Genomic DNA, 27302 nt, shown 5'->3' with positions numbered 1-27302 from the left:
ACCAAAAGCCTTATTAATGATTGATTTCATGCACAAGGTATTTATTTCATTGCTCAATGGGGTTCTGTAGAAAAGAAGCAATAAAAACTGTGACATCATTCTGTATCTGTGATTATAATAGATAATAGGTCATATAATATAATATAAATAAATATATATATATATATATATATATATATATATATATATATATATATATATATATATATATATATATATATATATATAAAAGATTATATATAATACAAATTCAACTTTACACAGGAACCGTAACAGACATTTATTAACAAAGAATTATAAAACACCAAGCAAACTGTTCAAATCCACATGAGACTAACATCAGTTGGACTACTTTGTTAGTTTTGTTCAAATAGTTTTTTTCACTCTCGTGTGAGAACCTCACCACCCTGTCTCTGTCTCGCTTTGTCTCTCCTCATCAGAGAAGAACAAGACAGAAGGTCAGTACTTCCTGTGCAAACCGGCACCACCGTGAAAAGTCCCTTCAGTTTGTCCTTAGCTGATAATCTGCCAAATATGATCGCACAAAATGTCAACAACACTGTAATAAATAATATCACGCTCAGTGAATAGATGTGTGTAAATGGGATGTGTCTAAATTCAAATTTGTAATAAATAACTGAAAAGAGATGAAAGATTCAAGTGTCTGAGTGTCTCGCTGTCCTCTGGTGTGTCTGCTGATGCAAATGGGAAACTGATCAGTGTGTGAGAGAGAACGTGATGGTGTCTCATATTATACAAAGATCCCAAGGCAAAGAGGGACATTTCTAAATGCCGTGTGTGTGTGTGTGTGTGTGTGTGTGTGTGTCTCACCTTCACTCTCTCTGCCTTCGGGCAGAGACAGTTCTAAAATCTGTGTGTGTGTGTATGTGTGTGTGTGTGTGTGTGTGTGTGTGTGTGTGTGTGTGTGTGTGTGTTTGGCTCACCTCCACTCTGTGTAATATATCGCACCCATGGTAACGCCTGATAGCCACTCTTCTCAATGATCTTTAGGTATCGGACCTGAACATACGAGAACACGCACATCGTTACACACACAACCAGCCACTCGGAGGTTTATAAACGCACACAATGTTCCGACTCTCAATACCCAGAGTCGCACTACTATGACACTTGGTTTTTATCCAGCCTGTAAACTGAGCATCCTGTACAAGACTCTATCTGGAGTTTGGTTGAAAAACAGCAAACAGTTCGATTTTAGTTGACTGGATCATTCTTGGACAAAAAATAAAAACAGTTTGTATAATCCATTTAGAAGAGAGCAAACTGCTCGAGAAAAACGAGTTTGTGTAATTATAGAAGTGTTGAATGATTTTATAAAGTCCGCTAGCTAGCCGACGGTCCAGCTTGAAGTACCACGACAGAAACGCATGTGATTAAGCGAACAAATTTCTATAACCTATGATGTCAGAAAGATATCGGTGCTGCCTGTTGTTGACAAATGCCAGTGGTGACGTTTTTTTACAGCATGTCGTCAGTGACACAACGTGTAGTGAGCCAGGGTCCTTAACAGTGTCCGAACTCGTGTACACGGTTTACTGATTCACGACCTAGGGAGCTCAGGAGCTGATTGAGACGCACCCAGATAAAAAATAGGACATACACCAATAACAGGACAGGGTTGGAGACGAGACGAGAATCACGACAAATATTCGTGAGCACTGGGTAGCACTCCGCATGCAGAGAGGGTGAATTTATGACAATGTTGATTAGAGTGTGAGACTCACCTGAATACCAGACACTGTGAAATAAGGGATCTCAAACTTCACTGTGATTGGCCTCTTTGCCTCTTGTTCATCACTGTCCACGCTCGGCAGTCCAAAATGTGCTCTCATTATGTACTCCTTCCCTCCCTGCACACACACACACACACACACACACACACACACACACACACACACACACACACGCACACAAATACACACAATAATGGTTCATTATTTCAGGACAGGAAGATTACAAAGATGCCACCCTTGTTAAAATTGAGCTAAAATCTAGTTATGTAAATCCATGTTTTAATCAACGATAAAGCATAAGTTATAGCTTCTGTTACATCTTGTTGTCCCTATCCACTGAAGACGAGGGTGAAATTGCCTACAGACAGTAACAGTACAGAAATTCTCCGATTGCTGAGTACCACCGCAAGACATTGTTAACTGGTTTACATTTATTTACACCGATTCATTTAGCAGACTCTTTTATCCGAAGCGACTTACAAACGAGGAAATACAAGCAAGGTCGCTGACGACTCCGACGACATGATCACTACCTCCCGCTGTAAAACGTCACCACTGGCATTTCTCATATACTGCGACATTAAAAGTGAAAGACTAACTATACAGCCTAGTTGAAACCTCCGAGTTCACATGTCACATTGAACATAGGCTTTGTTTATGGATTGCTTGGGATTTACTGGAACAAGGAGGGAACGAGAAATTGTAATGCTTCATTATGAAGCGCTATCGACAGTATATAGGCAGGAAGGCAGAGTAAGTTGAAACCTTGAGTTCACCCTGTGACCATGGCAACCTTAGAGAAGTATGTAAATGTCAGCTTTGATGTGGTTGTTTTCCACTGATTTCTCATATTTGGTGTTTTAAAAGCATTATTGGCATTTTTATGCATTTCAGGAAACAGTGTCAAAAACTCACTACTTCCTTTTTGTCCCGTTTGTTGATTAAGCGTTGCTTATCTACCCACGGTCACACAGTGGCCCTACTTTACCATACGTTTTATAACGTATACGTATTATACGTATTACCATACGTTTTATATGAGAGGCTGACATTCTTAGTGTAATATATCTTATGCAACTTTAATGATATGATGAGTCAGGTCGCATGAATAGTGCGTCTTCCGCGCACAACTGGAAAGTAATGATGTCAATACTTTACGCCTGTGACATCCTCCTTAAAAAAAAAACAATATAATAAAAGAACACCTCTGGCTGCCTCGGATTCTCTAACAAAGTCTGTTTCTTAACAAGCTGCCATTCTTGGTGCGTCATCGCTCTCCCATTTTCTCTCAGTTTGTCCCCACAGTGTCATAAAGATGTGACAGTTTAATATGAGTAACTCATTGCTCCAATATATATACTAAGGCCCTAACTAGCAGGTGTCTGCTTGTTCCCTTGCGCATCATTATTCACGGCATTTAGAGGCGATCCGTCAGCGTGTGACTAAAACCATATGTCTGGAATGTTTAATGCTAATCAGACTTTCATTTGCATACCGTTCACGGACTTGCATGGATCAAGAATGGCAAAAGCATGTCCACATTTTTGAGACATTCCAACTGAAATAAGCTTAGGGGAGAAACACGTGCATCCCAATAGTGTTCATTTGACAAATAATGCTCATTATTCCTTTAATATTATCATTCCAAATCTTATGTCATATTAAGGTGGAACTAAAAAAAAAGTGTTTCAAAATTACAGTCTACATTACGATACTAATATCAACGTGGGAGTCTTTTTCCCTGTCCTGCTGTTACTGGGACATTTCTTCCCTGTCCTGCTGTTACTGAAACACTTTTTTCCAGTGCAATCCATGTATTGTGCACATTAATGGACAATTGCTGTGTTTTATTCCAATTCACAGCCACGTTCGGCTGTTTCTCAGCAGAGCTAGTATTACAGGTGGAGGCGTGGCTAAGCACGGGTCTGCGTCAGGAGCATGGTGAGTGGTGAACGAGCAGCAGGTTTAATAAGCTTATAAAGCAGAACAGTATGTTGGCTTTGTCATGCCAGCATAATGATTAACGTGGCACACCTGAGCCCTGTTTTCCGTACAGATCCTTGGTTTCGTCACTAGTGTAACATCACTGACAATACGCCGCTTGGAAACACTACAAACCCAGGGTAAAATTGCACTTATTTACGCTTGTGCTTGTGCCAAAGTAGTCAGTAATGTAAAACTTTTTACAATAAAGAACCTGGTAGCTTTCCAGCTCACTCTGTCACTTTCAATGGTTTGCTCACAGTCACACATAATTCAGCATACTGCTAATGGGAAGCGCGAAAGAAAGCGAGATCATACATCATGTTTATACATGGGGAAAACAGGGTTCAGGTAGGTGGCGTTAGTCATTACACCTGTAGCTCTTTCCCGTTAAGCCACGCCTCCACCTGCTACAGCCATATATTCCATCTAAATATTGTTCTGCCCTGTACAGTTCATGTGCAGTGTCCTGCGTATTTATTGTGTAATTTTGCACTTGTTTTACACTGTGGTGTATTTACAGTTGTAGTCTTGTGTATGTAGTTCTGCTGTGGAAACAACATTATGTTCGACTATATACAAGTCATGCTGAATGACAATAAAATATATAAATATAAACAAATAAATACATAAATATAAAGAAAAATAACACAAAAGAGTACAACCTGTTCTGTATGTAGCGTGTATGTACTTCTTTACTTACACCGACCAGCCATAACATTAAAAACCACTGCCAGGTGAAGTGAATAACATTGATTATCTCGTTAAATTGACACCTGTCTCGGATGGGATATATTATGCCATGGCCCCCCAGGGGTAGTTCCAGTCCGGACCACTAGAGGACAACCTTGTTCCCCATGTAGATCTTCTTCTTCTGTTGTCTCCCACATTTCCTGTGTAAGCATAATTTTCCCTGCTTGAGTAGTGCTCTATTTAAGTTCCCTGGTTTTTCTCCTCAGTTGCTGGAGCAGGTTAGGGTTCTTGTTTTGTTATGCTTGTTATTGTTTGGCTTATGCACAGTTTGTTTATTTAGTATTTTCAAGTTCTGTTTTTTTTTTTCTAGTTTTTCTGAGTTCTGGTTGTCCCGGTTCCCTAATGTTCCTTGGTGTTTCCTGTTCCTCGAATCTGTTTAACTGAGTCTATTTCCCTGTGTTCTGTTGGCAATAAAGAAGTTCCGCATGTGCGTCCATCTCCATGGACTCTCCCTTATGGCAGAATGCTCCAACCACTCATGGATGCAGCAGAACTTCAGCTCTGTGATGGGAGTGGGTTTTGGCTTTTCAGGTGAGGTGGGAAGGGGATACCTCAAGTGCCTGTTCCCCAACAGGAGGGACATTTGGGGCAGTAGAATAGTGTACTAGGAGAGGATTTGAGCTCAGAGCTGGACGCTGTCCCACCCTGCCCCACTGAGAGCTAGTAACAGAGGCTTGAACCACTGATATGCCGTTATTAGAGATAGTGTGTGTTCATGGGGTTTTTTTTTTGCTGTGCTTTTTTTTGTTGTTTCATGCTGATAATATAAAAACAGAACAAATTAATAACTAAATATCATCAAGCTTACTTAGAGGGTTTTTCATTTTTTTTTAATACTGCAGAAAATACAACAAATAAATAAATATTGATACTTGTTCACCAGCTTATCACACGTTTTCTCGCTGCATTGCCACCTCGGGTGCTCGTTATTTTTCTAATAATTCAACGGCCTGTTGTCAATTATTCCTGACATATTTCTGCAAAATTGTAGTTTTGTCATTTTTGTCATTTTGTTGTTCGATCTGTGAGCTGTAGTGGACAGTAACTTTTCCTTAATTCGACAGAGAGTGTAATGTGGTCCAGACCTGGACAAACCGGTCCAATCCATGGAGACCACTGCTACTAACAGGATCTGCTGCTAATGTCTTGGTACCACATACCACAGCACACCTTCAGAGGTGTTGTGGATTCTATGCCTTGAATGGGTCAGAGTTGTTTTGGCAGCACAACGGGGACCTACACAATATTATGCAGGTGCTTTTAAGGTTATATCTTGTTTTCTGTTTGAGTCTGAATGAATTACAGTAAAACTTGCTGCACTAAAAATCACATAATGCTGCAAAAGATTTTCCCCAATATATTGTTAATATTGATTGCGTGCCCTTTTCTTATTTATTTATTTATTTATTTATTTATTACTACCTATTCCTCAGAGGTTAGCTGTTGTTAATTTTTCGACGTTAGCTGAATCTCTGTTATCACACAAAAGCTGCCAGTCTCTTATGGCTAAGGCTGAGGTATTTCCACCAAGAAACAGGAAGCCAGCCATTTTCAAAGAGTTACTGATGCAACATCATGCAGTAGCTGAACACTTTTCGAGCAATACTTGCCCTCTTCTGTATACATGAGGTTGGTGTCATTTCGATTCAACAGTGAGCAGGGTTCATAAACATTTTTACCTATACATTTCCATGACTTTTCCATGACTTTGAGGCAAATTTTCATGACCATACATTCCCTGAAACATTATACATGTAAAAATAACATAACTAAAATTAAACCGAAACCAAACTACATAACTACAGTAAGGTCAGTGTGTATTGAAAAATGTTCACACAGCTATACTATAAAAGCAGTCCATATGACACAAAGCTCTAGTATGACCACTTCGAGTATAGTTTTTATGATGCACCTTTAAAGCTCAGGATCACTATCTTCTGCTATCTTATGTAACAGAGCTGTATTAGAGGGGAAAAGAGTGGTAAAATATACTCTTCTATGTTATGAAAGTGAACAGTATTTGGGTTTGGAATAACATAAGAGTAAGTAAGGAAATACAGACTAGTATCAAAATACAATGGTTGCACAGGTTACATCTGGGGGTTTATTGTCTGTCTAAAAAAGAGAGTTAAAGGAATAAAAGAAAAATAGTTAAAGAACTAGATTGCATATAATCTTTTATTTTAATAAATGACTCTGTCCTAACCACAACCTAAAATCACACTTGAGTCAAAGCTACATATTTTACCATGTTCTGCTTGAAATCTGAGGATGATAACCCTCCCACTTTGGGTTTTATTAATCATTTTCTTACAATAGATAAGAGAATTTACTAAAAGGCTATCAGGAAAGCCAGGTAACCACTTCATTAAATTATAATGTGTGCATATGCACACATTCATTCTTCATCTTCATCTGCCTAATATACTGAAAACGGCTCGGTTCATGTTTCTTGTTGTTACACTGACAATAACGCATTACATTAAAGGAATCGCGTACATCTTACCTCGCACTCCTTTTCTGTTCAAATTGAAGCATTGCGCAGCTTCTGTGAACAGTAAAGCCCCGCCTTTTTTGATTTGACTGGTCTTAAACATTTTGACATTGACTAGCGCTGCTACACTGCCGAGGCAGACCACCCTAATCGTGTCACATTTTGTCACCCTAACAACATACATAGTGGTGCATAATAGAGTGCAACAGGGCAGCATCAAAAGAGTCAAATACTGTGGGGGTCAATTTGGCCATATCTGATATTGGGGTGTGTGTGTCCCCCTCAGTGTCTATGGTGGTTACGGACTCAAGATACAAGCTGCAACTGTGTCAGACGTTACCCTACGTGGAGAACGTAACGTTACTTGACTGATCGCCCGAACATTAAGTATTGTTTAACTAATATTAACCATTAAACATATATCCTATTATACAGGTATTTGTGAAGCAAATTTCCATGACTTTTCCAAAACTCTCTGGGTTTATTTATTTTCCCATAATTTCTCCACGCCTGGAAATTGCTATTTTAAAATTCCATGACTTTTCCAGGGTTTTCATGACCGTACGAACCCTGAATGAGAGATGACTGTCAGCTTAAAAAAAAAAAAAAAAAAAAAAAAAGGTTTTCTCGCAAAAAAGTTTTTAAAAGTACGTTTACTGTACATTCCAGAGATTATGTTCCAGTCATTTTGCTTAGAATAGCAAGACAAAATGAGTGTGAAAAGCGAATGGTCATTGTAAATATTAAAAAGTGTTTTTTTTTAAATCATGCCCTGGGCGAACAATGCACACATTACTAAGTACTGAACAGAATAAGATAGTTAGTGAGGTAAAAGTGTCACTCACTGGGAAGGATTTGATGGTCCACTCTACGGCACTCTTCTCAGGTACCCACTTGGCACTGCCTGTGCTGGTCTTAAATTTGGGCGAGTCAGCGTCACTAGGCACGGGCACCAGGATAACCACGTTATTGGCAGTCGAGCGGGTCTTAAACTGGCTACGGGCCTGCAGGACACCGTACACCACACTGAAGTAAACATACAACAGCCATAACACCAGCAAAGCTATATAGTATGAATTGGACTTCACAAAGACACAATATTATTAGCTTTAAGATTATCTATCCAAAGATGTAGGATCTACAAGGTGTTCTTGTTAACAAAGTTATATTCATGTGAATGCTCGTGTTACGGAAGCTTGTGGCTTCAGTGCAAAACTAAAGAAGCCAAAATCGGACCGCAGACTTGGCTGTCTTGGCACTAAATGTACTTTCCCAGGTAAAGTAAAGGTCCAAAAGACAAAAGTACCCTTGAGGGTTCAACCTCACTGACAAGCATCGGTGTCCTAAAAGGTACAGTTACAGTCCTGAGAGTTTTAATGAAACAAATTGATGCATTGTAAGAGGAGGGAAGACTGGAGAGTAAGTGTGTGTGTGTGTGTGTGTGTGTGTACTCTAGTACCTTAACTTTGATCTCTACTCGGCTATGGGAAAATTTCTCAATCACACTTTCAATCCATATGAGGGGCTTCACCTGTAGCAAGCACAATAAAGAGTAGATTAGCATAAAGCATAAGGACATAAGGCAAGGCATAAAGTGATAGAGCCTGATGCAGATGCTCACGGTGGTATTAAGCCGGTAAGACATGAGTTCACTCTCTCCATCAGGGGGAATGAAGGAGATGGTTCGGTCGTTCTCAAAGCGGGAGAGCCGCACACACTGATGAAACTTCACATCCTCTAACTCCACAGACTTGCTCTTCTCCCCTGGGGTTTAGAAGTCACACATGCACACAGAGATAAAGCAAAAAAAAAAATAAAGTAGTCACTGAAGAGTAGATAATCAGTTTTAAAATAACTTGAACATCAGATTTTTTGCCAGTTTACACATCCAACACATTGACTATGAAACCATCTTCCAGACCTTGACATGCACCCCTGTTATGAGATAAACAACATCACACTGTGAAAGGTCATAATATTTTCACTCATCGGTCAATATGTGAAATATAACAGCCTTTCTTCTTCTAAAAAATATCAATTTTCAAGGTTCACCTCCTGCCGACAATTTTCCTTTTTCTTCTAGTGATGGTAGGATGATGAAGAAGAAATATCATGCAGGCAAATATCATATGTTGTTACCACAGTTCGTTCAACCTGCTAACCATGTGTTTTGCCAATACAACATACGGTGCCCTCCACTAATATTGGCACCCTTGGTAAATATGAGCAAAGAACGCTGTGAAAGATTGTCTTTATTGTTTAACCTTTTGATCTTTCGTTTAAAAAAATGTACAAAAACACACTGCTCTCATGGATATCAAACAATTACAAACACAACGCATGTTTATCCAAAAAAAAAGCTTTCTTAAATATGTGTGCAACAATTATTGTCACCCCTATGAATTCATTTCAGAAATATATATATATATATATATATATATATATATATATATATATATATATATATATATATATATATATATATATATACATATACATATACATATATACACACACACACATACGTATATTCCCAATGATATTTTACATTTTTTAGTACAACTGGGTGACTAGGAACAGGAAACTGTTCAATCAGGACTTCCTGTTTCACAGGGGTATAAATATGAGGTAACACATAGGCCAAACTCCCTTAGTCATTCATAACAGTGGGTTAGACCAAGGAATATAGTGGTGATGTGCAGCAAAAGGTTGTTGAGCTTCACAAAATGGGAAGTTGCTATAAGAAAATAGCACAAGCATTGAAAATGCCCATTTCCACCATCAGGGCAATAATTAAGAAGTTCCAGTCAACTGGAAATGTTAGGAATCAACCTGGAATTGGACATGGGTCTATATCGTCTCAACACACTGTGAAGAGGACGGTTCGAGTGGCCAAAAAATCTCCAAGGATCACAGCTGGAGAATTGCAGTATTTAGTTGCGTCTTGGGGTCAGAAAGTCTCCAAAACTATAATCCGAAGTCACCTACATCACCACAAGTTGTTTGGAAGGGTTTCAAGAACTTCAAATGGGATCGGGTTCTATGGTTAAATGATGCCAAAATAAAGCTTTTTTTTTTCACAACCTTCTTTGCTCATATTTACCAAGGGTGCCAATATTAGTGGAGGGCACTGTACTCTGTGTGCTATTCTGCTGACTCATTTATCACGCTGTTTACAAATTAAGTAATTCAGAGCATTTAAACAAAACAAAAAAAAGTCAAGTCCAGTTAGTTCAGAAAAAAAATAATATTCTGCAAAAGCAGGATATGCTCCTGAGTTTATGTAAATTTATGTATAGACTCATATTAATGTGAGCCTTGATTAATAGGTTTAAAAGGTATAAGCGGTATGAGCAATTTTATATACGGTTTACAATGTCGAGACAATTTCGTGAAACTCGGTCGTTTCATATAAATGACTCGAAAGAAAGAGCCATTCAATCAGGACAAAGGAAATGGCACCCTATTAAAGAGGAAGTGTTCATTCAGTCCTGAGTGGTGCGGCATTTCGTTTCGGGTTTTCTAGCGTCCTTGTGCTTTCGGAGGTTGGCTACCCTAAATCTGCCACAGATGTGATTGAGTGTATGCTCATCCAGGGTGTGTTCCTGCCTCATCCCCAGTGTTCCTGGGTTAAATGAATACATTTGATTTGAAACTCAATGGTTAAGACTTTCAATAGATTAAGCTACTGATCGGAAGGCCATGAGTTCAAATCACAGCACTGCCAAACTGTCGCTGTTGGACCCTTGAGCAAGGCCCTTAACCCTCTCTGCTCCAGGGGCACCGTATCATGGCTGACCCTGCTCTCTGACCCCAACTTCCTAACATGCTAGGGTATGTGAAGAAAAGAATTTCCCTGTGCATATGTATATGTGATAAATAAAGACTCATTAATGTGATCATTAATATAACCAGCTCTGTAGTTCCATAACACTGTACACTAGCTCCAGAGTACTGATTTACTAAAGTACAAAACTGGACTTACTGTGTGTGTGTGTGTGTGTATGTGCCAGGTGGACCGCAGAAACAAAATAAATAGATGGAGTGTTTAACGACGCATTTACACAGGTATGCCAGGTGAATTCTGAGTACTCTATCTCACTGCATGTATGCAAGGAGTCCTTGTCTACATATCCAGTGTATTTTCATTTATACACACAGATTTATACAGATGTGTCTGACTCTCTGTCTCTTGCCTATTGGCATTTACAGAGGCACATGAAAGGGACATGAGGACAGTTTGGAAGGCAGAGCTCAGCAGTCTGTGTGCTCCCTCAGCAGCGGTGGAGGCCTGCTGAGACCCGACACTCATTGCTCATACTCAAACACCTTGGATGTCATCAGCCATGCTGCCTAAAGGTCACACAGGGGGGAGCAGCCTCTATTTCCAGTGTCTCCTGATTGATTCCCCAGGGGCAAGAGTAAGAAAAACTGATTAGTGCTCTGAAAGACAGAGCACTTGTCTATTGAAGCTTCTCAGAATACTCTGAATACTGTATTTCCAAGTTTTGTATAATGGTGTTTGAATGATGGTTAATAAATCTGTACGTATCTGAATCAGTGGGTCCAGACGTACGAACCTGTCCTATAATTTCACTGCAGTTCCTGAATCATTTTTAGCAGCTCAAGTCAACATGAAGAATAAGCTGAAACTTTAAGAGCCTAAACTATCACAACTAGACAGACCTCTATCATCTTGTTTGGCTTCACAGAAAATCCTCACTGATATTCGACAAAGTCATTCTGCATTACCCATGAACATGTCCTCTGCTGATAGCCAAGCCTCCCTAACACGTTTGCAGATGGTACAGAATGCTGCTGCTCGTGTGTTAACAGGAAAGCACAAGCGAGAACATATTACACCAATATTGGCCTCGCTTCACTGGCTTCCTGTTCATTTTAGAATTGATTTGAACGTTTTAGTTTTAGTATTTAAATCGTTAAATGGACTAGCAGCAAATTATCTGTCTGATTTAATATATCCACATGCTCCATGAAGAGCACTTAGGTCCGCTGAACAGTTACTTTTGGTCGTCCCTCGAGTAAGAGCAGAGGTGACTGTGCTTTTGCGGTTGGAGCCCCATAACTTTGGAATAATCCTCCTCTACATGTTTACTTTGGAATAATCCTCCTCTACATGTTAGGCAGGCCCAGAAACTTTCTACTTTTAAATCTAGACTTAAAATTCATTCTTACTCTTTGGTGTTTAACTCAATATGACAGCTGTTTTTTTTGTTGTTGTTGTTGTTGTTTGTTTGTTTGTTTGTTTGCTTGTTTTTTTACGATTTAGTTCTTGTTTTATGTTTTGTTGTACGTGTTTACTGTTTTATTCTGATTATGTATCGTACAGCACTTTGGTAAACACTTGCTGTTTTTAGAAGTGCTCTATAAATAAACTTTGACTTGACTTGACTTTTACTTGATTTATCAGTCCTGTCCTGAAGAGGGCAGTGTTTCCTCTTATCTAAAGAACGTACATAACTGGTTTCATAATGCCATCACATCCGAGGTCAGATGACTTTGAGAGAAATATTATCTGTTTGGAGCAGTGGTGTGATGCATTAGAGTGCCATTAAAGGAAGGAAATCAGGAAGTCAGTCTCCCTTCATCACTTCCTCCAAACTCTGACATGACCATTTTCTTTCTAGAATGTTTGTGCTCTACATATTCCTGTTCACACGGTGGCTCAATAATTGTTCACTTGATGCTGCGGCATCGAGAATTTGTAGCACTTGACATGGATTTACTCCCTACTCTGTAAGAATGCATAAGTGGGTGTGGATCGTTAGGGTTATTGACAGCTACGGGGATGATTCAGGAACAGATGGGAAGGTATCCATGACAGAAACACAAATACAGTAGGTAGAGAATAAGGCTTTTTTAAAATCATCTTCTAATACTCACACTCAGTCTGTTGTCAGTAGACTCTTCCAAGCTCAGAGAGAAATTTTACTGGGGTTTTTTTATTCGCAATTTATTATTTTTGCTCTTTAAAAGACATCTGTGAGAAGTAAAAAATATATATATATACTTGATATACATGATGTGTTCTTCCAATAATTTCCTCCACTCTGATGAACAGGTCTTTCTGACTGTTTAATTTTGCATGCAAATGAAGTCTGCTCTCACTGGACGCTTCACTGGAGGGCAGGGTTTGCATCGCAGCTGTGGTGCAGAGCGTAGCAACAGTCACTCATTCATTTTCAGGAAGGACTTTATCATGGTCTCTGTGGATTCGGCGCATACCCCGGGAACAGTGGGCGCAAGGCAGGATGTGACACCAGTCCATCACACACCATGCACACACTTTCACATCTAGGGGCAATTTAGCATAATTCACCTACTGGCATGCTTTTGGGAGGTGAGGTGGGAGGAAACCCAGATGGAAGATGTTATACCTGCTTACTACATCACATTATTCGAAGCTTTTGAATTTTAGTCAATTTTAAAGATGAATGTTTATATGACTCGTCTGAGCCTTGTCCCATTGTCCGATTATACACTAGCAAGTGGAGCCTTCTTTGTGTCTAAAGCTCCTAGCTCGGTAAGGAACCATCTTTCAAAGTCACTTACAGTCAGGTCCATAGATATCTGGACAAAGTTCTTGTTATTTCACACTGTCTAGCACCGTATATTCAGCTCAAACTGCAGACTTTCAGCTTTAATATAACTTTCATTTAGAATAATTATTGGATAATCAGAAATTGATTAAGTGTCATGTTTTTACACTTGCATGAAGTCTGAAACCCATAGAGATCACAAGACGCTGGGTTTCTTCCCAGTTGGTTGCTGCCAGGTTTTACTGCAGCTGTTTTCACTTCTTGCTTGTTGTTCTGACATTTTGCCTTCAGCAAGAGAAATGCATTGATGATTGACTTGGCCCCTGCAGAACATTCCAATACTTTGTCTTAAAAAAAAAAGTCTTGGTTTCGAAGTATGCTTTGGGTCACTGTCCATCAGCACTGTGAAGCATTTGGCTGAATCTGAACCGATACTATAACACTTACTTTTCCAGCCTTTTGTTGCCCCCGTCCCAACTTTTTCGAGTTGTTGCGGCCATCAAATTCAAAATTACTTTATTTGTTTCTTAAAATGGTACATTTCGTCAGTTTAAACATTTGATATGTTTTCTATGTTCTGTTGTGAATAACATATGGGTTTATGAGATTTGCAAATCATTGCATTCTGTTTTTATTTACATTTTACACCGCGTCCCAACTTTTTTGGAATTGGGGTTGTATTATCTGCTATACTTCTAAATGTACAGTATAATGAGGGAATAACACAGACCTGCCCATGAAATCGCTGAGCAACCATTTGTCCAATTACTTTCGATCCCTTAAAAAGTCGGGGACCGCATAAAAAAGTCCTACCGTGTTCACCCGATTTGGTTGTAAATACCACAATTAAAGCTTTAAGTCTGCACTCTGAGCTCACATTCATTATTTAATATAAACTCCAATATAACAGATTTTTTTTAAATGTATGTGCCTGGCTGTATATCATTTCTTCCTGCCTTCCTTATCCACAAATGAGGTAAACTGGGCCTGCTGATCATTTTTAAACATCGCACAAAGCTTAGCCGGATGCTAGTTCCTTAACTGACTGGAAATGACTTAAATGACTGGAAAAATGCAGTTTTGTTTACTATATCCCCTTTAAAAAGTTAATAAATATGTGCACTCACTGCCTGTGATTTCGAAGAGCACTTTGTCGTTGAGGCCTAGCCTCAGCTCAGGCATTCCAGAGAGAACAACCTTCAGTTTGATGCAGCCCACAATCTCACTGCACAGGACGCTGCCTGTAGCACTGACCTGAGGGAAACAGAGGACAATCATAGAAGGGAGAAAATGAAAGTACACGATAATCATCATCATGATCATTATTTTCATGTGGAAATAAAATAAAAATATATAGAACAATATAGGCAAAGACAAGGATTCCAAATGAAAACCCAATCAGCTAGAATTTCCAGCAGCAACAGAGAAAAAGTCAAACAGGGAAAGCTGCATGGGTGGATAGTAATGCCCCATTAGAAAGCAATGAGATGTGGGTCTTGTGAAATGGTGCTCTTAAGAGTTGCTGTGGGCTGCCTCTCAGACTGTGAGCCTGAAGGGCAGCAGAGCATTCAGCCCAGGACAAGGCAGAGACCAGACCCACGATGAAAGTAAACACTCGTACTGTCCTTTATGACTCACTGTAGGGAGGTCTGGATATCTTGGCTTTGCCTATAGACATAAATGTGAAGGAGCCTCTTTCACACCGCTTTCACTTTCACTTAGATTAACAGAACCAATACCTTATTCAGTGGGAATCAAAGGCACAGATGCCACACGTATATCACTGGGAGTCACATGCACAGATATAACCCCTCCTTCACTGGGACTAACAGGCACAGTACCCACACCTTCTTCACTGGGGCAAATAGGCACAGCAGCCACACCTTGGGCGGCTGTGGCTCAGGTGATAGAGAGGGTTGTCCACTAATCGTAGGGTTGGCGGTTCGATTCCCGGCCCACATGCCATGCCGAAGTGTCTTTGGGCAAGACACTGAACCCCAAGTTGCTCCCGATGGCAAGTAATGGCAAGTTGTTCCTTGCATGGCAGCTCTGCTACCATTGGTGTGTGAGTGCGTGTGTGAATGGGTTAATGAGATACAGTGTAAAGCGCTTTGGATAAATGTGGTATATAAGTGCGCCATTTACCATTTACCTTCTTCAGTGGGGCAAATAGGCACAAAGGCCAAACCTGCTACTAACTGGCAAAATGGCTACACTGACAGGACTGACGAGCACAGACGCCAGGCATCTTCCTACAGTGACGCAACACCTCCTAAATTAGGAATAACTGAGACAGAAGCCATGCCTCCTTTCTGGAGGGAACGTATGCTGCACTAGACTGACAGGCACAGAAGCCACGCCTCTTTCACTGGGACTAACCAGTACACAGTGCACAACTCCTCAACTGCAAGCAACAGTACACATCTTTCACAGAGGCGACACCACTTCTTACATAAAAAACACACCTTCTTTACCACGAATAACAGGAAGAGTGGTTACACATCCTTCAAATCATCCAGGCATGATTGCTGATTGCACAAAGGCCACATGGATACTGTAGACAGCACTGCAAATTCCATAGCCTTATTTAGATTAACAGCATGCAGCAAAAGGATGACTAGTAATATATCAAGTCTTTCTGACTGGACATGATCATGTTTTGCTTCATCAATTCTACTCTACATTATTGTGGAAAATAATGAGTAAATTGCCATCAAACTTTGAGAATGTGCCATAAAAGAGAGAAGATTCAGGTGGTAAACAAAACCGCACAACCCCACTGAAACATCAATTCCACCAAATCCATTGTATGTTGGATTTGTTATACATCACATGATAGGGAATGGGACTTGTTTAATGGCAAATGATACTTGCATCTTGCTAAAAGAGTTTGAAGTCTACACGTGTGAATGACACAAAGCTCCATTGCTGGTTAAGTTGTGCTGATATTGTCCCGGGTACTGAGAATAAAAACCGAAAGTGTCTAAGTGGGTGATAGGTTGTGCCACAGACCTCCCACTCATTTATAGATGGTTGGTTCCAGTCTGACACAGATGACCTCCTTTACTCCTCTGACAACCCTCTGAAAGTCTCTGTTGAGAATGTGTACATTGTCCTCAAAAAAAAGACTCCTTTGTTCTTCAGGTTTAAGAAGAAATCTGACTCCTTACCTCAGAAATTTAGCCCTCTGTGCTGGGACATGCGCTGATAAAGCGGAGTAATGTTTTAATATATAAATCTGTACATTTCTGCCTGCACTGGAGTGTGTGTAATCAGTTTGTTCTGCTCCTGTTGCTCCATCACTGTTTCATCCCACCAACAGCCACAAAAAAAGGCTCATTGACTGCTTACAAAAACTTGGTACAATCAGGGTCTGTGCCGCTCAATTTACTCCGCGGAAGACAGTTCCAGGCTTATATCGACGTAGGACACAATAAAAAAGCCTCTTTCAGAAATACTGTCAGCTGCACCATCTCTCTGACCAAATATTGATCACCAATATCTAGCAACCTTCCTGGATTAGTGCGAAACACTGCACACCACATACCAAATGCTGAGCAACTTGTAAACAGGATGGAACCCTGGGCAATCAGATCAAAACAGTGTCTCTTACTGGAACTACTGCATGGTTAAACTACTGCATATACAAAGATAGCTGTAGACAGAAGCATTATCAGACGCATTATGAGATACCCTATGGTAGCCTGTGGTAGACATGGAGGTCCAAACCATTGGCTTAGGTATGCGTATGACACCTGGTCTAAAACCGAAGACGAGGATATGAAAACTAGCACTGAACAAATCACCCGTTTTGACTACTATATCTTCACTCGAGAAAACACACCAGACAACAAGCCTAAACAACTGGAAAGAAAATGGTGTCAACTAACCATAGCTCCAACGAACAATGAGTCCAAGGACAACTACAGGGGTGGACAAGTGATATATTCATTAGCAAGCCCAATAGGCAAGGGGAAGCTCCTCACTGACTAGGCAAACTGGGGACAATTGTGCAGCCATAGTCCCTATCCTCTCCTGATAAAGGTTTTGATGTAGCACATTGTGTTTGTAACATTGTGACATTGTTTAAATTGTCCAGTCACCAAGCCTTACTACCACTATTAGACATGAATGATGTATTATGAATGATATATTACAAACATATTATTTGATGTACTCACCAGTAAGTTGACAGACTCAATGACATCCATGAACACTTCATTCTTCCTGTATTTGATGCCCTCGGACCTCCAGGACACAGCGTTGGTAACGGTTGCCGGAGGGCGTGGTGCACCCACCTCCAGTTTATGCCCGTGCTGGGTGATATACCTGTAAACACCAATCAAATTAACTAACTAATTAAAATTGAGATGAGGTATAAGATAGATCTGAGAGGGTATCTAAATAAAGGAAACCACATGGAAACAATTCTTATGACACACTTATGACACAAGCGTACGCATTGTGTTAACCGGGTAAGGAACACAACAGGACACGGCATACTTTCATAGTAAAATGATGAGGCGGTGTTCCCAAAACCAGCACATCCTGAAGTGTTGTATTCATTATATCACAGCCAATAATAATGCGAATGACAATTTGTTACTTATATACTTTACATGCGTTACATACTTTTTATCCATTCAGAGATACATTAATTATGTGGAACATCTGCCAAACAAGTTATTTCCTGTTATTATATACATTACAGCAGATATAAATGTCTTTGTTAAATAACAAATCTATTTATTATTAGGCTTTGATTATGTAAAGTGCACTCCATGCAAATCCCTGTGCCTTAGCTCATACTGTAGACGTGATAACGTGAATGTGCGCAGTAATATGAACCTGTGATTTGAATTATAGCTAGTATGACTGTCAGAACTGCTGTTACAGAAAATTAATCAGCACCTTCTAACCAGATTTGAAAATTTAACAGCTCAGCTCTGTAATAATACTGTAAATGATGATGACCAGCTTAAATGCTCAAATAATACAATTAGCTGATTAGGTGAAAACTGTGATAGGATGATTTATGGTAGCAACTAAAAAGGGATCCCAGCATGACTATTCATATCCTCTGTAACCTTACAAATATACAGCCAGAGGTACTGAAAAAAGAGAAGGGCACTAGAAATAAAAGCCTAAGCATCACTTTGAGTGTTTCAAATTAAAAAAGTAAACTATTTAATTGGTTCTAATGCAAAGGGTATTGATTATGTAAAAGCAAACTGCAATAAAGGAACTGTACTAAGTAAACAACTAAGTAAACAGCTCTGCTGTTAGTGTGTGTGTGCCGGTGCAGCAGGAGACTCCTGGGATGAACAGGACATCCACAGAGACACACGGGCACACAAACAACCTGTTGTTAATCTATTTATGTCACCTACATGGCCATGATGCATCCATTAAGGCTCAAATCCAAGGACTTTGAAGTATTTCATGGACTTCGACTTCATGGACAATAGAAATGATCTCGACTTGTTATTAAGAGGACATATGTGGATATGAGATGGCATGTCCGCAGTATTAATAATTAGTATGAGAGAGCATAACAAACCAAACAAAAGCATAAATCTAAATACACATCTGGATTATGCATGGTCGCATTACTTTAGAAAAGGTCAAAAGAGTAAAAAGACACACAATAAGGAAAAGTCTTAATGTGAAATATAACAAAATATGAAGTTAAAAGAAAAGGTCAGCTGCCCTTTTATCAGAGTAATTACACTTACAGTTCATAACTCTTGAAAGCAGGAATATCTCACATATCTGCTAGTGCTTCTGTGTGCCTGCCGCATGAAGTAAACCTCTGCATGTAAAATACTATCCATCTCATAGAACACGAATAGAGCACGGGCAGTGTGTGGATGCACAGCTGTGACTAGTAAATGGTGGATGGTGCTGGATTGAATGACTAATAATGAATAAACAGCGATTCTGCCAGTACTCACTCCAGTAAGATCTTGCTGTCTGTGGTCTGAGGGAAACCAAAATCCATGAGCTCATCCATTAGCTCATAGACGGTCACAAAGTTGTCGCGTATGCTCTCCTCCTCCAGAACCTTAAAATACTCTGTGAAAACCTGTAACACATGAGCACAGTCTGTTTCTTAATACTGAAAAAAAAAAAAAGAAATTCACTGGGTTCGAATGAGTTTTTGAATAAATAAATAAATAAATAAATAAATAAATAAATAAAACAATTCGAGTTCAACGATATCCAATTATACCAGTGAGCTGTTGAATTCTTGAATGTGATTAGTCAGAAGAAGCTTGCTTTTCTATAACAAGAGCTGGCAACAGTGCAAGCTGGTACTTATAGGGATGCGACAAATAAACAAAGTTAAAGGGAAAAAAAAGGTGTAATTGTTGACATGGTGAAGTTTTCTGTAAGCAGATGTTTATTTAGCATTTTTGGAAAGAGTCTCCAGTGTCAGCACTTTGTAACAGTCCGAGATAAAGCTGTAATTTGTAAGCTACATATTTCGGTTTAGGAAAAAAAGATTGTTTATAGCTGCTATAACGTAAGAGATAACAGGACATAACTTCTGCCGGTAATTCCTCAACATTATGTGTTGTTATATGTATAAACGGATAAAAAGTGCAACGTGCCGTTTATTAATAAATTAAAACTGTTAGAGGAATAAAACACTACAGAACATAATATTAGAGGAAAATAATCAACTTCAGCGTGGTAACGGTGCATCACACCACCACGTCGTTGATCATTTTACTATAACGCCATGCACCCACTGTTTTATTCTGTACATAACAATTACTCAGGCTCTCCTTCTTAATACATACACTTCAACGTGAGTCATTAAAACTTTCTGAGCAGGCCGGAGTGTGTGGAATGCATACTCACCTCCACTATCTTGTACAGGAAGGAGTACACAAGAGCAGCATTTGTATTCTTCTTAGTCATTGCTACCACTGGCATGTAACTGTTAAGGATCTTTCAGTTTGTCTTGAACATTTATATATTTAGGCATTCAGAAAATAATACTTTAAAGCATATAAAAATCGTAATATGCAAAAACCCCCTGCCAAAAAAACAGCAGAGTAGTGGAGGATACAGTAGAGGTTGTTGTGTTTGATGTACAGGAAGTGAGTGGAGCCATGGCTCAGTAGAGGTGATAATTCTGCTTCTTCCTCCCTCTTCAACATGATAGGCATGAGGTGGTCGATCTCACTCATGTTAACATTGCCCATGTAGTTCCGGCATATAAGCACCTACAAGGTTGACAGTGAACTCCATAGTACACCAGAAGTATTGTATTATATTATATATTTGGCACATAAATATCTAACAAGCAGCTACACAATTTATGCACCCAGCTTACGCAATACTTTTTTCTTCTTCTCCATCTATGTGGTATACTGGAAATGTTATGAAAACCTCATTCAGATGCTGCAGTAGATTATATTAGTTTCAGTTTTATTTGATCGTACGAAAAGAGCTGAGTCATCATGAGTGAGTGAGGGAGTGAGGGAGTGAGTCAAATATTCACCGACCTACAGCAAATATAATAAACAAATCTACCTGCAAGGTGCTGGATTTTAGGAATAAACTTTCGATCATTTATATGAAAGAATTCGCAAATTGGTCAGAAAGGGATACAGAAATAAACAAAGAAACAAAACAAACAAAAAACAGAGGATGTCTCAAACCACATTCTTGTGTTGAGCAATATTTAAATACTAATATTAACGGTCATGTGGTTCAGATCTTCTAGTGTAGTTTCCAGCTATGTGATGTGGTTCTGCTCATTTTTATAGAGAACACCGCATCATAGTGCACGTGTATATCTGTCACATACTGTGTTCAGCATGTAGTTTGCATTCCACTAATTACTAGACAGATTACTAGTTGTGTATGTTAATATCTGTTGATCTGCTGCATTTCATGAGAGAGGAAATTCTGAATAAATGGGCTTTTTTCCTCATTGTAAGGAATTGAGTTGTTGTGTGAGCTATTGTGAGCAAGGAGCAATGGACAAGAGTAATCAAAATTAGTCAAGTGGTTAAGTAACAGTGAATAGCATTGTTGTCACCTAGTTTATTAGGATCAACAGATGGCTACAGTACACTGTTCTCCCCTTGCCAGATGTCCATTTAATGCACTTGCCAATTTATAACATGCCATAAAATTATGATATTTTACTTAATCAGAGCAACTCATTGTCTTATCCTGTTACCCAAGTGCAAACTCCTGTGTCTCCTGTTGTCAGCATTTTAACTTGACCTGTGGTGTTGCTCACTAGGCCGGTCAACTGCTTGAAATTCATGAAAATGATCAAGGGTGCCTTCAGTGTCCCGTTTTTCTTCTTTGTAATGAGCTCTCATGAGTTTTTCAGCTGACTGTCACCACTGGTGTTAGCTAGTTAGCATAGCTAGCTAGCATTACATACTATTCTATGAAGGTAGTTCATCTAAACTACTGCTTTATATAGAGCCCTAAGTGATAAAAAAAAAATCTACTTGATTTATGTAAAATCAGCCATTCAGATAGTTTATACAAATTCATGTCCAGCTTCATCCCCTTTAACAATAAAACGTTTCTCCATCGTGGAAAAAGTTCTACTAATATAGGGTTGCAACAACTAATCGATGAAATGGCTAATATTCAATCATTAAAATAATCGACAACGAATTTCCTTATGGATTAGTCGGGTCTGTGACGTCACTGTGGATATCCCCCGTCGGTGACGTCACTTCACAACGGTGAAAAACGCATTTCTATGAATAAAACACAACTGTGAAAGAGCTGAGGTCACAGAGTGAGCTGCTGTGAGAAAAGTGCACGGACCAGGTTGTCCAAAACATGGGTGTTTTATATTAAGCGCTTCAAACAAATACGTAAGTGTATTAACGTGGCTCGGCACGTTAACAGATGCTGCGGCAGATGCGCATGCTGTTTAATGTGTTCCAGACATGTTTTCTTCAGCTCAGAAATGACATTTTTACCTTTATATCCTTATCTGTAAATGTTAGAAATTCACACCAGTATTTCCATTTTACATAAAGACTCGTCCTGACAGCGAGTGAGTCTAGGTTAATCTTCACTGAATGAGCGCGAGTCCACGCCTGCGTGTCAATCAAACAGCGCGTGATAGAAAGGAAGCGCAATAACTCTTACTAAAATATTCATTTTGATCAAATATGTTGTTGATGCTATATTTAGCGATATCTAGAAACAAATGTAATTGTGTGTTTATGAAAGAAGTAACTGTAATGGGGTTATAACATGTAATTGCATATAAATGTAGGAAGTGTGATACATTTACAGAATAAAGGAAAATGTTACCGTGTTCAGATGATACAAATAATATAAAAATGGGCCTTTTAATCCAACTAATCGATTAATCGAAGGAATAATCGACAGATTAATCTATCAAAAATGACCATTAGGTGCAGCCCTATACCAATGTCTAGACTAGTTTTTACATGTTTCTTGCCATTAAGGTTTTTGAAAGCACAATGTGTGTTTTTTTAGCTAACCGGAGAGTTATTTGGTTGTACTGGGTGCCTACCAGTTTCTACCACGTTTTTTCTTTCTGAACACACCGAGATAGGATCTGTAGAGTGTCTACAAATTGACTGAAAGAGCTCCATGTAAACTCAGACAAGCAGGCCGTCATGGGCCATGGTTTTCCAACACGTTGTTTCAGTCACATATTGCATTGCTTAAAGGAAAGAAAATGTCACACAGCCTGAATGCCACTGCTGATGCAATTGCCTTTTTTTTTGTCATGTTCTACGCATTTTCTAGGTTATTTGTACAAATAAGGAATGAAAAACTGACTATTGTAGCTTTAATTCAATTCAGTGCACTAAACAGCAAGTCAATTCAGTGATTCAAGCGTCTTTAATATATATTTTAATCCAGTAAAATATTTTCCTAATATTACATATTTCCGTTATTGATGGGTGTGACTTCTGCCTGAGTGCTCTACAGGCACTGAAGACATACCACACACGAGTGATATAAAAGGTATTTAGCATATAAAATAGATTTTTTTTTTGCCCAGGCTGGATGATTAATTTTACTATGCAATTATAATGTGTTGTATTTGTGTTAAAAACCTAGTATAAATTTGAGTAAAAAAAAAAAAATGTGTAAAGGAAATCAAAGCATGTGTGCCAATCTTATGTGGAATGCCTCAACGTATTGGATTGCTGAAGGGCACAGAAGGAAATCTTTCATCACTCCTGTTAGAGACCCAGCCATATCATAGATTAATACATCCAACCAAAGCCCTCCGGCTATACACACTACTTCTTGGCCTTCATTTGACTCTCTCTCTCTTTCTCTCTTTGTCTTTCTGTCTCTCAGAAGATAATTATTTCTTACTAACAGAAGATGAGTTATACCAAATTCAGACACTGGCCATTCATCATGACTAAAGACTCAGACAAAAATAGACTAAAAAGAAGAGAAGAATGTGAGAGTAAAAAAATGAAGTGTTTGGAGGAAGTGTGTATGATAATGGTCTTCACATATAGCAATCTTACACTCTCTCTCTCTCTCTCGCTCTCTTTCAGAAAACTTCTTCAAATAACATGATCGATACAAAACTGAGATAAAATAAGTTTTAAAAAAGAAAAGAGATGGAAAATTAGGTAAAGTATTGCCTTTAATAAGCACGTGCTCGTGCATGGCTGATATGATGATAAAATAATCCTAATATATTTTACAGAGATACTGAGGGTACCATAAGTACTAATTTTAAAATATGTTATACTTTTCCTGTTAAATAGGAAAGTTTTGTATATATTACATGAAAGCAGCAAACATATAATTGCTGTTGTTGTTGTTGTTTCAGTTCACTGTGGTTTTGCTGGCATTTAGCAAACCTAAATATTATAGTACAAACTGTATATTGTTGAAATGTGTTCCCCAAATGTAGCTCATCAATCAACAGGTGTTTGGTGTTCAAATTAATTAATTTTTTTTTTTTTTAAAACTATGGCTAACAGATGAAGTCATAATGTGCAGTGTCTATAAACACAAACAAAACAAACCACGCTGCATAAAAATGTTTTGCATCACATGATTTCTACTATTAATATTTAATACACATCTAATATTTTATGAATTTTTATGTACAGATTGAATGGCTTAGCAAAGGCGCTATGTTTTAACACACATCCTCATTATAGTCAATGCCACAACTAGTAGACCGTTTTATTTTTATTTCCAGAATGTTTTAATCGCTATCTGACATCGGTGTAAAGGCTTTTGAATAAAAATAAAAGATGTTTCTTTCTAAATTCAAGTTCATCCAAGACGCTTTGTTTAATATGAATGCTGTTAGAGGTCAGTGAATATTTGACTCACACGCTATCAGTAGTGCTGAATCGACCCTTGTCCAAAACTAGGAGCCTCTCTATCTATCTATCTATCTATCTATCTAAATAGAGGATCCTCTGTAACTGGCTTTTCATCACAACCCAGTTTCAGTTGAAATGAAATGAAATCATGAGGAACACCAGAATATTATCATGTAATCTACGATCTAAACTTCTGCTTTTAATGACCAGCACTTCAATGAAGTTAGACTATGAAGTGCAGAATGTACTAGTCTGAAAAAAAAAGGTACTAAAAAGCATACCTATCCTCCTTGTTTGGGTGGAACCCTAAAGTGTACAGGTTTTGTACCTTGTGTAGTATGTAGGCCTGTTTATTTTCACCTAGAAACCTGTATGTAGTGTAGCCTACTTTTCCCAAAAAAAACTCATTCAAGTCCATTTTAAAAGGTGTACTATATCCAGGTTTCCATGTGAAAGAGCCATACTAAAGGTACTATTGAAGATACTATGCAGTGACAAGGAAAGGTACATTTTAGTTTAGTAGTTTTTTTTTGTTTGTTTGTTTGTTTTTCTGAGACTGCTTTTCAGTTACTCCTACTTCACAAGTCAAGTTCCTTCACTGTCACTGCTTTACAAACTAGCTTCAAGTACACTTTCGCTACTTAGTAACTGCTTGTTTATTAATCTGTAGTTAATATTTTGTATGTAAGCTATGAAGACACATTACAGTCTATGTGAGCCATCCTCCTCCTCTGACAGGTGCAACTCACTTCTGACTTTTTGGTAGATGATTTAAACACTTTACCTTTCCCTTCAGGTCCAGGATGAAGATAGCAGACGCTGCCATTCTGCTCGGTTTAAATGGATAAACAAATCACCACAAATGTAAGATTTTATCGTAAAGCACTAGAAGACATATGAAACACGTCCATCCCTCGCTTGCTCTCTCACGCTTCCGGGGTCTCGAGCCGTCAAACCGGTTTGGCAGCTTTATGAATGGTGGCTGCTGTCGGTTCAGTTGTTTGTATTTTTTTTTTTTTTTTTTTTTATGCTGTTGTTTTTGTTATAATATTTCAACGTGTCATCACGCGAAGTTTATACGCAGAGAAGTTCTTTTAAAGCAGGGTTACGTAGTCTAAAAAAAAAAAGAAAGAAGCGCGACTGGGTATCTCAAAATACTGAAGCGAAACGTGACGAAGGTGTGATGGGCGAGTCGCGAGCGATTTGTTTCTCTTTGAGCGAGTCATCTAAACGAGTCGGGAGAATCGACTCGCGATTCACGCACGAGAGGAAAGTTCTGACTGTTGTCTTTTTTTGTTTGTTTGTTTGTTTCTACAATGCACCTATAGATTTGAGTGTAGAATTACTATATATTAATGGCAATAATGCGATTTATAGAATATTAAATTGATAGAATGAACTGCAGACTAAGGGGTTAAAGGAACAATGAATGGAAATAAAAGGATTTGAAAGGTGTAACATCTGCATATGTTCATATGCCATCCATCCATTCATTTTCTATCCACACACACGTTAAGACACCACAGACAATCTAGAGATGCCTATCAGCCTACATCTCATGCCTTTGGACTGGGGGAGGAAACCAGAGGCAGAGGGAGAACATGCACGTGGAGGTGGGAATCGAACCCCAACCCTGGACGGGTGAGGAAACCATGTTAACCCCTAGGACATCATGCCCTCCATGTACATATTGCATGTACACATATTTTATTTATTTATTTATTTGAAATCTATGTATCACTATGTTGCAAATTACAATGAAGTAATATGTAATAATGTAATTAACTACTAAACATTTCAATACAAATGTCTGCCATAAGCCATAAATGTAAATATAGCCTAGTTTAATAAAAATTGTAAAAGCAGTGTTAGTATTAACTGTTAGGACATATGAACAACATATTAAAGACATATAATGGGTTTACGATAGCTCGAGAACTATAAGATTTATAAGAATGATAAAGTTCTATCTAAATGTTTTGCCAAAAAATCAGTTTATATATATATATATATATATATATATATATATATATATATATATATATATATATACACATATACATATAAGTGTAGAACAACAGAAAAACTGACAGATTCAACATTCGTAGTGCCCAAATTTCTAAGGGTAGCAACATTCATAAAACTTTGTGCTAAGCTAATTTAGCTAGGCTGTTTGTAGCCTACTGCTTGGACCAGAGGTTCTCAAACATTTTGTAAAAGCACCGCTTTAAATGTAAAAAAAAATAATAATAAAAATTCCACTGACTTCATCTTGAACACAATCCAACTGTTCAGATATTATGCTCATAATATAAAGGTGTATAATAATATTCTGGCAATGTATTAGAGCCACAGAGGCTTTCCACTGACAGAACACATTAGATATTATTTTATTATTAATTTGATATTATTGAGGTTTAGA

General features: G+C 38.5%; 1 protein-coding gene and 1 long non-coding RNA gene across 4 annotated transcripts; one reads left to right on the top strand and one right to left on the bottom strand.

Moving 5' to 3' along the window:
- Positions 1–265: 265 nt before the first annotated feature.
- ap1m3 (adaptor related protein complex 1 subunit mu 3) lies at positions 266–26084 on the bottom strand. Its single transcript, XM_017479941.3, has 12 exons — positions 25665–26084; positions 20623–20779; positions 20412–20479; positions 19499–19629; positions 17726–17873; positions 14672–14798; positions 8606–8748; positions 8444–8515; positions 7830–7988; positions 1746–1871; positions 945–1020; positions 266–525 (listed from the first exon to the last, which is right to left on the bottom strand). Exons 1-12 carry the CDS (start codon positions 25704–25706, stop codon positions 503–505), a joined length of 1272 nt encoding a protein of 423 aa, XP_017335430.1. The 5' UTR covers positions 25707–26084; the 3' UTR covers positions 266–502.
- Positions 4564–12773, top strand: LOC108271952 (uncharacterized). Of its 3 annotated transcripts, none has more exons than XR_008397188.1 (5): positions 4564–4634; positions 4907–5021; positions 5555–5744; positions 10998–11052; positions 11197–12773. It is a non-coding gene; the product is annotated as an uncharacterized LOC108271952 (long non-coding RNA). The 3 variants fall into 3 exon arrangements; XR_008397187.1 differs by having other exon boundaries at positions 4570–4634; positions 4801–5021; XR_008397186.1 differs by having other exon boundaries at positions 4621–4708; positions 4801–5021.
- Positions 26085–27302: the final 1218 nt, after the last annotated feature.

The sequence above is a fragment of the Ictalurus punctatus genome, chromosome 11 (assembly GCF_001660625.3).
Source record: "Ictalurus punctatus breed USDA103 chromosome 11, Coco_2.0, whole genome shotgun sequence".
Taxonomy (NCBI): domain Eukaryota; kingdom Metazoa; phylum Chordata; class Actinopteri; order Siluriformes; family Ictaluridae; genus Ictalurus; species Ictalurus punctatus.
Note: the sequence above shows the minus strand (reverse complement) of the source record. Positions and strands in the feature narration are given on the sequence as shown.